The 12,424-nt window shown below is 42.6% G+C and overlaps 1 protein-coding gene across 1 annotated transcript in view; it reads right to left on the bottom strand.

The window, feature by feature from the left end:
- Positions 1 to 419: 419 nt before the first annotated feature.
- LOC124278355 overlaps positions 420 to 12,424 on the bottom strand; it is a 75,239-nt gene continuing 63,234 nt past the window's right edge. The window contains exons 69-79 of the mRNA XM_046714077.1: positions 11,072 to 11,203; positions 8,806 to 8,955; positions 6,704 to 6,930; positions 5,916 to 6,073; positions 5,442 to 5,611; positions 4,752 to 4,802; positions 3,958 to 4,008; positions 3,060 to 3,177; positions 1,922 to 2,013; positions 1,049 to 1,163; positions 420 to 659 (exon numbers count right to left, since the gene is read on the bottom strand). Of these exons, the coding sequence (XP_046570033.1) occupies positions 533 to 659; positions 1,049 to 1,163; positions 1,922 to 2,013; positions 3,060 to 3,177; positions 3,958 to 4,008; positions 4,752 to 4,802; positions 5,442 to 5,611; positions 5,916 to 6,073; positions 6,704 to 6,930; positions 8,806 to 8,955; positions 11,072 to 11,203 (1,391 nt within the window). The 3' untranslated portion in view covers positions 420 to 532. The remainder of the gene's footprint in view (positions 660 to 1,048; positions 1,164 to 1,921; positions 2,014 to 3,059; positions 3,178 to 3,957; positions 4,009 to 4,751; positions 4,803 to 5,441; positions 5,612 to 5,915; positions 6,074 to 6,703; positions 6,931 to 8,805; positions 8,956 to 11,071; positions 11,204 to 12,424) is intronic.

The following is a 12,424-nucleotide window of genomic DNA, read 5'->3' as shown; positions in this document are numbered from 1 at the left end:
GGTCAAAGCCTGACCATTCTGACCACTTCATCAGAAGCTTTTCGGTTCTCATACTGTAATCAATCATATTTTCGAAAATCAGAACACAAAAATTGGAAAGTTGAATCACGTCAAAGAACGCGTTAACTAATAACCTTGTCGGAATATGTCGACACGACCCGGTTCTGCTGACGTCATGAAAAATGGAAGGAAAATCTTCTTCTTCTTCTTCTTCTTCAGATAAGGAAACTAGGTGCCTTTATTAAGCATCACCTGTGTAGTTGATGTACTTTGTAACATTACCTGGTGCATGTATATTGGTGCTGATACGGTCAAAGTTGGCTATGGTTTATCCTCCTGATACAGACGCCTTTGAAACAACTGGGCGATCCAACTGTACCTCACAAATGTAAAGAAATACACCTACAAAAAAGACAAGATGAGACTAGAAATAATTTATTTTCCTATTTCGAATATTTACAATTTTCACAAACATGTTTGTATTTTACTTCAACGAATTGTTTTGTTGCCTGGCTACACAGGTTTTTGCCTGTTAAACGTCAATATAGCCTGGCGGGTAGTTGATGACCATACCGCTGGGGCAGCTTGGCGTGGGGCAGCATTTGCCGGCTGGAGGGGCCAGCAGCTTACACACCGGGGGGAGCTGCCATTGCAGACACCTGGAGATTAAATGATAATATCAATAATAAAAATAATGCTATAACTTTTATTAACATTCAAATTTACACGAATACTGCTGCAAGGATATAATCCAGTATGATGATAATAACACTAGCAGAGGCATCAGGAACACGAATAACAACAACAATAATAACAGTAAGACGATGGTTATATGACATCTACTTTTAAACATGAATATGATTTCAGATACAGGCTCTCCGTGCCCACCATCAACCTTCCCCTTCTCTCTTTCTCTCTCTGTGTCCCTCTCTCCCAAACAGACACACACAGACAAGCACGCACGCACGCACGGGTATACAGCATATAGAAGACAAAGTGGTACGTGAAATGGCCTTTTAACACGTGGTTAGAGAAAGGTGAGACTTACAGGGCTTTACAGTTGTACATGCCCTTGGTGGCATCTACGCAGGTACATTGGAAGTCACAGCCGTCGCGCCAAGTCTTGCCTTGCCCGTAGCTCTGACCCTTGTACAGACATTGCTCTGGAAACATATGATATTGGTGCTTGATACTAGAACATTATATCTATGGCACAGTTGAATTAATGCTGATAAAACCTTGCCGCATAGGACCTCAGTCACATTAAACAGGAAGCAGGCAAAATACAATGTAAAACCCCTGATGATGTGTACGTGTACTTTTGTTTATTTGCTTACTACGATGGCAATTTGTTTGCATTGAAACACGTCACTGAGCCTGACCACCTGATTGTCTGACAAAACGATCTTAGCGTAATGGTAAGTCCATCGCTTAGGTGATCGTAACTCCAGTACATAGACTGGTGTTAGTCATAACGCTACGAGTACTTTGCCGAACTGGTTCCAATCCACAGAGCATTCGTAGCTCAACGCCCATCGTAATCCTACTGTAAACTATAGTGTTACGATAGCTCGTAACTCTACGAATGCTTTGTGGACCCAAATACACCCAATAATAACACACTGAACCCTATTCATCACACACTCAAAAGTCAAGGCTAGTGATTGCGATACCGGTAATAGTTATGGGTTGGGGGTGAGTTGGGTTTTACACTGCCTTTAGCAATCTTCCAGGAATATCACGGCGGGGTACACCAGAAATGGGCTTCACACCTAGTACTCATGTAGGGAATCGAACTCGGGCCTTCGGCGTGACGAGCGAACGCTTTAACCACTAGGCTACCCTACCGCTCCTTATGGATTTGGGTTATATGGAGGTGATGACAACTAAACTTTTCAGGTGGATTCTAGGAAACACTCACGCTGTGACTGGGGGCAGTCTGGCACACTGCAACACTGCCCGGGCTTCTTCACCAGGGTGCAAGCTGGGTCCAGGTTGTTGTAGATGGGACAGCTGGAAAACAAGTCAGCCATTGTAGACAATGTGTTAGTAGACCGAACATGACCGTATCCTACCACAGGAATGATTGATCTGAGAATGACCTGTGCAAATGGTCCAACTGTTGCTATACAGCTTTGTAACAAGGGTCCAACCGGAAGGTCCAGCCAAGACGTTGTTCAGGAGACGGAATACATTCAGCACTTGGTGAAGTACCTGGCATTTACAGGTAGTACTACAAATAATCCACGGCCAGTTTTTAGTCATTGCTGTTCCAGCTATAAGGCGGCGGTCTGTAAATAATCGATTCTGGACCATACAATCCAGTGATTAACGGCATGGAATCGACAATATAGTGGCTATAGGTAACATAAAGTAGAGGGATGGAATTGGAAGGGTGTTTGGGGGAAGCCATGATTATCAAGCTACGCAATTGGGATACAATGACATGTGTCGACCAAGCCTGACAACCCGATCCCGTTAGGCGGCTCTTACGACAAGCTTTGGTTGCTGAATACTAACCCGGATCCTCATGGGTAGTATTTAATCTAATTCAGTGTAGCTGGACACCAATTCTAACCCGGATCTTCATGGGTAGTATTTAATCTAATTCAGTGTAGCTGGACACCAATTCTAACCCGGATCTTCATGGGTAGTATTTAATCTAATTCAGTGTAGCTGGACACCAATTCTAACCCGGATCTTCATGGTAGTATTTAATCTAATTCAGTGTAGCTGGACACCAATTCTAACCCGGATCTTCATGGGTAGTATTTAATCTAATTCAGTGTAGCTGGACACCAATTCTAACCCGGATCTTCATGGGTAGTATTTAATCTAATTCAGTGTAGCTGGACACCAATTCTAATCCGGATCTCCACGGGTATTTTTAATCTCGTTCAGTGTTTCTTACTGACTGTGTTTGTCATTTTTGATCAAATTCAGAAACAAACACTGACCCAGCTTCTTCACCTGCACAAAGGCGAAGGTCGCCGTCACTTTTGACGTGAACTGGACGTCTGACTCGGGTTTATACTGTAACTAGCACACGGTTTACTTACAGTCCTCTACAGTTGTATTGACCTCGGCTTCCATCTACGCATGTGCAGTTGTATTCGCACCCGTCGGCCCACGTCTCCCCTTCCTTGTAGGTATGGCCCTTGTATATACACACATTAGCTGGAACAGGGAATTCGAATAGTCAGTTTGTTGACAGAATGAGACGTTTCCGTCACTGTTGGAAATGACAGTTATGGATACCAGGCTCCCGATCCACAAAGCGTTCGTAGCGCTGGGACATTCGTAAGGCTGTGATAAACAATAGAGTTACGACAGGTCGTAACGTTACAAAGGGTTTGTGGATCGGCACCCTGAAGAGGTTACGTCTATGTGAAAAAGGTTCATTGCAAGGAGTAAAATTGATGTTTTAGGACAACCCTCCCTTATGGTTGCCACACCCGACCTCCTCCGAAACATTCCGTGACCCAATGCGATGACACAGAATCAGATTTTATCAAGATTTCCCTTGGAATACAAGTGGCAACCTAACGCATCTTTATGAATAGGAAGACAGTCATAATATACTGTTATACAGTGCTGGTATCCATCAATAAATTGCTTCTTGAAAGCACTTTGCGTATGAGCACTGATCAGTGAGTTTTCAGCAATCAATTAAAAGTGCTTAGTTCACATCACAGGAGTCCTTGTTGTAAATTATTTGTACAGATGTGGCCCGACTGTGCATCATATTTGTATAAGTGCACTGTATGAGTAAACGTTTCGCCGCTTGTCCCTAATAGTGATATAATAATGATATTTTCATTAACCGTATCATAGACTTAATGGGTGAGTGTTTTCAGGGGTAAAATGGTAGAATTATTAAACCATGTAACTGAAGTTCCTTAAAGAACTGTAAGTTTCCGGTTGTCGTATTAAACTACATGTGATCTCAGTACTTACTGCTGCCTGTTAGTGGGGCTGGCGTAGTGTATGGCGAGTTGCCGGTAATGCCTGTCAAAAACAATAGACACCAAACAATCTGAGACGTTTTAGAAATAAATATATATGTATAATATCAACATATGTCCATCCCGAGTCGTTAGCGAGTGGATCGGTCAGCAGTTGCACAGCCATATCTTCATCACCGTGATCCATGCTTGTCGTAAGAGGCGACTAACGGGATCGGGTGGTCACTCAGTTCAACACGGGTGTATAAATAGTCAGTTCTGGGTCACACAATCACCCTGATGGTGATGCAGTCAACTAAGGATGGCATATTGTAATGATGGCATATTGTAATCAACTAATCCTCAATGAGAGCTTTGTTCACATGTAACTCTAGAGCAGTCAGGTGTCTGGCTGAGAACATAAGGCTGGGGTGAAACTACAGATCAGAAAATGTCATCGCAGTTGATCAAGGGTTTATAGTTTGTTACCATTGATGCCAAACCAATTTTGTTTTCATGTTTCGAAATATTTATGTTTCATTTGCTCCTGAAACGTTAAGAGAGAATGACTTTAGTTTACACCGCTTTTAGTAACATTCAGGCAATATCCTGGGGGAAGCCATAAATGGGCTCCACAACCCATAAATGGTGCCAATATGGGGAACTGAACTCGGGTCATCGGCGTGACGAACGAACGCTTTAACCACTAGGCTACTCCAACGCCACTGAAACGTTAAGAGTGGAAAATCTTTCAGGTATGCTAATACACTATAGCAACAGAGTGGGCTGTGTGTGTCTATAACTTACAGTTTCCTCCATGGGCGAGGATAGCGAATACATCTCCTGACTGAGGTTGGGCTGAAACAAAGGAAATTCAACGGTACTGATTCACCAAACTGTCCTGTACCCCATCTCCATGTCTACAAATGGGTAATGGTCGGCTTCTATGTTAGTATATGTGGTTGAGGGATGTGCGAGGGAGCCATGATAAACTCCATCATCAGCAATTTGAGTATGTGAGGATGGTTTTACTCCGCTTTTGCTTTTAGCAATATTGCAGCAATACCACGGCGGGTGACACCAGAAATGGGCTTAACACTTTGTACCCATGTGGGGAATCAAGCTGTTTTTCTTGCGTGATGATCCAACGCTTCAACCACCCGGCTATCCCACTAAGACTATGTGTGTTTGACACAGATTAGCGTAGGTGTTAAAAGCATCTGCAACTCATTGTGCACACGTAATTGTCCAAGACTACAGTTTGACTCTATACACATTTCTCGAAGGCTACAATTTCCAAGCTTTGCTATTTGTCGAATTTGTCAAGGATAATTCCCCATGCATTGGGAAGTCTTCAATCCATGCTTTGAGCATTTGTCGATTTTGTAGAAGGCTACAATCCCCATTCTCTGCATATGTTTAAATATAATCTTTTCCTTCAAATCACTACCCTTATCTAAGAATAATTAGTGAATGTGGCGTCTTATCTTGACTCACTTGTCTGCCAGTTAGCCATAGTGTTGCCGGGGGCGTAGTAGAACGCGGGTTTCTTGCCGCTGGGGTTCTCGTATGGACATCCTCCCCTGGTGGACACCATCATCCAGCCACTACTGGAGCAGCCGGTCCCAGTGTTGCTCATGTAAAACTCACGGCCAGTCAGCGAATCACTGTACAATACATCACATAATGAACAGCAAGTCTCGCACCTTGGGATCTCGACAACATTTCAACCCGTGGCTCCTTCTTCAAGTTTCGCTGGGTCTTGCCTTACCCTAACCATCCATGAATGCTTTTTAAATACATTTTGCCGGGAGTTATGATTTTTAAAAGTTTTGCGAAAGGGGAATTGATTGATTGATTGATTCAATTCAAAGAAAAATTATGTGCCAGCATTTTCGGAAACAGATTTTTTTCTTTGGAATTGTGGTAACCACGAAAAGCGACCCAGCTTGTTGTATTATTGGGACTCACCCAGCCATCTGGAAGAAGTTCTTGGGAATAGACTTGATATCACCCCAGGACGAGTCGATAATCCTGCTCGGGCTGAACCAACTCATCTTGTCAGCGCCAACTGCGTTAAATGTCACATAGGCCTTCTGAAGTCCCTGGTTGTAGATGGCGACTCGGATCTGGGAATCAACACAAACACCATCTATACTAACGGGGGCTGGTAGCGTAGCTTAGTGGTTAAAGCGTTCGCTGGTCACGCCGAAGACCCGGGTTTGATTCCCCACATGGGCACAATGTATGAAGCCCATTTCTGGTGTTCCGCGTCGTGACATTGCTTGAATTTGCCAAAAGCGGCGTAAAACCATACTCACTCACTCACTGTAGTCACGGTTTAGGTACTTAAATTACATTCAAAATGACAACGCAAGAGATTCATTTGGGTGAGATAAACACAACTGTGTAGATAATTAAGCATCAATAAAAGTCCGTGACGACACCATGTGTTCGCGAAAAAGGTAAACCCTGAATTTAACAAACATTCCCGTTCTGGAATTTGATGCTACAACAAGACGGCAGTTGATTATTTTGAAAATACAGTTAAATACATATAAGTTTTATAAAGTACAAAGTTTGGGCCCTGTTCGGATTCTTAGGCATTCATCTCTTCAGGGGGCAGTCCACCCCCAAATAGTTAAATAAATAACCAATAGAACATGGGGCATCCTCGATTTCCCAAAAATTCTTTATCATTAAATTCTGTAGTGGAACAAAAACACAAATGTTCCGACAGTGGATGTATTCCCACCCACCTGGTCAAAGTGACAGCTGTTCCAGTTGTTGGACAAATCAGGTTTGTAATGTCCTGGGTAGGTGCTGGTCAAGTACATAGCCTGGGGTTGATTGGCGTTAAGGGTGCTGGGGGAGGACCACAGACTATACAGATCACCTGGCATCCCAGCCACGCCCTTCATCAAGATGGCCCAGTTCGCCGGGGGGAGGCCGTAGCCTGTGTTGGTGTGTGGCGGTGCGGTCGTTCCTGTTGACACAGTCCAGGCAGAATGAGTGAGGTGGGATCAACGCCGCTTTTAATACTTCAGATTTATCAAGACGTTATTTACTGAGGGTCAAACATAAAGTGGCTATTTGCCACCAACGTGGGTGATTCACACTTTGGATAATATTTGAACCCACGATCAGCGGATCTTTTCAGAGTTAAGGGACAAAACTCTTCAGAGAACTACGTTTGTGGACCACTATAACAGCTCTGAATTTAAACTTAGATAATATATTATCTAAGATTTATTGTTATGTGCTGAATATATTTGAGATCCTATCGCTCTTTTCAAATTAAGTATTAAGCTGTGAGGTTGACAATTGTTAGTAGCATAACTTCCGCCATACAGCAGGAATATTGCGGACTGCGGTGTTAAATAACAAACAAACAAACGTAACATAACTTCCGCCATAGAGCAGGAATATTACTGACTGCGGTGTTAAATAACAAACATACAAACGTAACATAACTTCCGCCATAGAGCAGGAATATTACTGACTGCGGTGTTAAATAACAAACAAACAAACGTAGCATAACTTCCGCCATACAGCAGGAATATTGCTGACTGTGGCGTTAAATAACAAACAGACAAACGTACCATAACTTCCGCCATAGAGCAGGAATATTGCTGACTGTGGTGTTAAATAACAAACAAACAAACGTAACATAACTTCCGCCATAGAGCAGGAATATTACTGACTGCGGTGTTAAATAACAAACAGACAAACGTAACATAACTTCCGCCATAGAGCAGGAATATTGCTGACCGCGGTGTTAAATAACAAACAGACAAACGTACCATAACTTCCGCCATAGAGCAGGAATATTACTGACTGCGGTGTTTAATAACAAACAGACAAACGTAACATAACTTCCGCCATAGAGCAGGAATATTACTGACTGCGGTGTTAAATAACAAACAGACAAACGTAACATAACTTCCGCCATAGAGCAGGAATATTGCTGACCGCGGTGTTAAATAACAAACAGACAATCGTAACATAACTTCCGCCATACAGCAGGAATATTGCTGACCGCGGTGTTAAATAACAAACAAACAAACGTAACATAACTTCCGCCATAGAGCAGGAATATTGCTGACTGCGGTGCGACAAACGTAACATAACTTCCGCCATTATTGCTGAAAATAACAAACAGACAAACGTAACATAACTTCCGCCATACAGCAGGAATATTGCTGACCGCGGTGTTAAATAACAAACAGACAAACGTAACATAACTTCCGCCATAGAGCAGGAATATTGCTGACCGCGGTGTTAAATAACAAACAGACAAACGTAACATAACTTCCGCCATAGAGCAGGAATATTGCTGACCGCGGTGTTAAATAACAAACAGACAAACGTAACATAACTTCCGCCATAGAGCAGGAATATTGCTGACCGCGGTGTTAAATAACAAACAGACAAACGTAACATAACTTCCGCCATAGAGCAGGAATATTGCTGACCGCGGTGTTAAATAACAAACAAACAAACGTAACATAACTTCCGCCATAGAGCAGGAATATTGCTGACCGCGGTGTTAAATAACAAACAGACAAACGTAACATAACTTCCGCCATAGAGCAGGAATATTGCTGACCGCGGTGTTAAATAACAAACAGACAAACGTAACATAACTTCCGCCATAGAGCAGGAATATTGCTGACCGCGGTGTTAAATAACAAACAGACAAACGTAACATAACTTCCGCCATAGAGCAGGAATATTGCTGACCGCGGTGTTAAATAACAAACAAACAAACGTAACATAACTTCCGCCATAGAGCAGGAATATTGTTGACTGCGGCGTTTAATAACAAACAAACAAACAAACAAAACGTAACAGAACTTACCACAGTAGTTACAGGTCATCGCACAGTTGTCGCGAGCCCAGGACTCATACTGTCCAGTACAAATGTAGCTTCCATAACTGTTACAGTTGGACAGCTTGTCAGCGCAGCTGGACTGGGATGGGGCCTGAGTTGCCGGAGCCGTTGTTGTACCTGGAGATATGATTCGGTTCGGTTTGGTTGTTGTTAACGCTGCATTCATCAATATTCCAGCTACATTGTAAATGCTAGAGTCTGGACCAGACAATCCAGTGATCAACATCATGAGCATCGATCTACGCAATTGGAATACGATGACAAGTGTCAACTATGTCAGCGAGCCTGACCACCCGATCCCGTTAGTCGCCTCTAAAGACTAGCATGGGTTGTTGAAGATCAATTCTAACCCGGATCTTCACGGGTACCTGGAGATATGAGGTGGATGAGTGAGATATGTGTAATCATATGTATACATATGCGTGTATTTGTGCGTGCGTGTGTGCGTGCGCTTGCGTGTTTCTACCAGCCTGGACTAATGCAGGTTTTATAGTACTAGCTCACTGAGATACCATTCCGCACCTCCTCATTTAGGAGATAAACTAACTTGGGATTCCTTGGAACATTGTTTTCATCAATTTGGGACTGGATTGTGGCCAAACTTTTTTCAAAGTGTACGAACATAGATCACCAGCAGTGACAGCCTTGTGGGGAAGCTGGCAGAGAACGGAATTCTGGTGGTTGAAGTTTTTACATGTATTTTTTGAACGATGCAACGGGACATGATGGAGTGTGAGTGGCATAAATTTTGTGTTTCGCCTGACCGTTATCTTGCGAATTTCCCATTCTTATGATTCTAAACGGAAACAAATGTACCATTTACCAGGTAGGTAAATGTTTAGTAAGGATTTGCTGCACATTTTGTTTAGATAGGGATGAAATTTACAAGGCTTTCTGATTTACATGTTAGATATTGCTTGTTTATGTTTGGGGCTGTGTATTGTAATTGAGTTTGAATATTTTTATTATAGAAGGTTATATGATAGTGAGGTTCCCTAATAATTGTGGAGGAAAAATCATTTAATAATTGTTACCACAGTATTTTTCGAGTTTTAATAAATGTGTTGATATTAGCCATGTTGGTGGTCAAGCTGATGCGGCAGTGTTGTATACGTGCGCAGTGAAGCGGTCATGAAATCAGACGAATTTTCAATCCAAAATTGATAGCGTCTTAATTTTATTGATTGACCAATCAAAATCGAGCATTTCACATAGCCATGGTATACACAGACACCAGATTCGGAATCCAAACTGGCTCATCCTCCTTCTATCGGTTTAATGCTGAGCTCGAGACAAAGAACAAGTAACGTTTTTAACGTAATTGGGTATTGTGTGTAACGCCGCATAAACGCTGACCATTCACCATCGGTATTGCAGTTACCGCTACAATGTAGCTGTGTCACTTTATTAGGCTACAGTGGCGGTGTGGTAGCTTGGTGGTTAGTGCGTTCGCTCGTCATGCCGAATATCGGGTTCAGTTTTCCACATGTGTACAATGTGTGAAGCCCATTTGGTGATGTGATGCTGCTTGAATATAAGCGGCGTAAAACTTTACTCACTCACCTATTAGGCTACACACTGCGTATACCCCTGTCCAAATCCTGTCCCTATACTGCATGTTATCTACAGCTACTATCGTGTGTTGACCTACACGTCACCCAGGGCCCGCATGCACAAAGATCTTAGTGCTACGTTGATCCTCCCATACTTTAACACAGACTTAAGATGGTTGTATCGCACAGATGCTTTGTGCAAGTGGCCCCGTGGAAGTTCCACGGAGTGTAGTAATGGTTCTATTTTAATCCAGCTAGGGTCCATGCAGGAGCAAAAGCACTGTAAGTCCCCATGGTCCCTAGTATGGTGATCAGCCTTCTGTTGCTGGTGATCTATAACCCGTTTTTATATTGTATTGTTGTCTATAGTGATATATTTTTTATGATAGCGTACTAGTTTTAAATTAATTCAGTTGTTGATCTATAGCCTGTTTATATATTGTATAGCCTTCAATAGTGAAAATGTTTTAGATAAACATACTAGTTTTACATGTATATCAGTGATATTCTACCTGTTTTCGCTGTCCTTCGTTCAGAGATTTGTTTATAAATTAACTTTATGTATTATGAATATATAACTTTGTTTTAGTAACAATATGCCGATGCCGATGTGACTTAAATTCGAAATTCACTCACTCACTCACACACTGAATTGGATTCATGTCAGGTGTTGTACTCACATAGGTCACAGTACTTCCTGCAGTTGTCTCCAGCCCAGCCGAGGTACAGTCCGCCGCAAGATGCCTTCCCGTACATGTCGCAGTTGTCCAGCTTGTCCACACATGGTGGTGGCGTAGTGGACACTGTACGTTCTGAAATAAGATGACAGTATAGCAATGGTGAAGACGGTACTAGAATGTCATGTTGATGTAGTGATGGGAGGCTATGGGAGTGACGTTGCTGTCGTATAGTAAGTGATTTCAGTTTAACGCCGCTTTTAGCAATATTCCAGCAATATCACGGCGTGAGACAGCAAAAATGGGCTTCACACATTGTGCTGAAATATGATGACAGTATTGCCATGGTTAAGAGGGTACTGAATTCAGTTTTACGCTGAAGCGATATTCCAACAATATCAAGGCGTGGGACAACAGAAATGGGCTTCACACGTTGTGCCTATGTGGGGAATCGAACCCGGGTCTTCAGCGTGACGGTGGAACGCTTAAACCACCAGGCTACCCCACCGGCCCTCTGTCGTATTGGTGAGAGGCTATACGCATGTTGTTGTAACTGAAGCCTGACAACCACAGTAGCATGAGTGAGTGATGCTCACGTAGATGGGGCGTTGTGAGGAGGGACTGAGTAACTAACTCCGCTCTGAACAGTATTACTGTTATATCACAGTGTGCCAGCTTCCCGGGGGAGGGAAACCCGAAGTAACACAGATCTCAGAGTATACCATTTAGATGAAGCATACAAACGCCCGTCTGGTACTCATAAACCTAGAAACATGTTTGGGTCTACGGGGATTCAAACCAACGATCACAGATTGCCGGCCAAGGGACCCATCTGTGATCAACGAATTATGTTGACTTGGCGAATCGGCCAATGTAGCCATGTGTTGTCTTTGTGGTAAGATAGAGCTGATGTGATCATTACTACTTTACTATACGTGGCTACAATTGTCCTAATACATGACAACTAGAAACAATGAAACAATAAAATCTCGTATGTGTTTTGGAGAAATCTAAACATAATCGAAAAGTATCACAATATTATAACGCTTTATATTAGTTATTCCGGAAATTTGGTACTCCAGAGTTCAAAATTCTTTTGATGTCTTGACATATATAGACAAGGAATGGTGCCATTTGTATTAACAGTGATTCGTTCTACACACATTTCGAAGCTGTAGCTCCCAGGTGTAGTGCAGGTGAACATACAGTGCAGGTGTTTATACCATGAACAAGATAGCATGGTGAACATACAGTGCAGGTGTCTATACCATGTCAAAGATAGCATGGTGAACATACAGTGCAGGTGTTTATACCATGACAAAGATAGCATGGTGAACATGCAGTGCAGGTGTCTAT

The sequence above is a fragment of the Haliotis rubra genome, unplaced genomic scaffold (assembly GCF_003918875.1).
Source record: "Haliotis rubra isolate DU_JTF1 unplaced genomic scaffold, ASM391887v1 Scf235, whole genome shotgun sequence".
NCBI classification, from domain to species: Eukaryota; Metazoa; Mollusca; class Gastropoda; order Lepetellida; family Haliotidae; genus Haliotis; species Haliotis rubra.
Note: the sequence above shows the minus strand (reverse complement) of the source record. Positions and strands in the feature narration are given on the sequence as shown.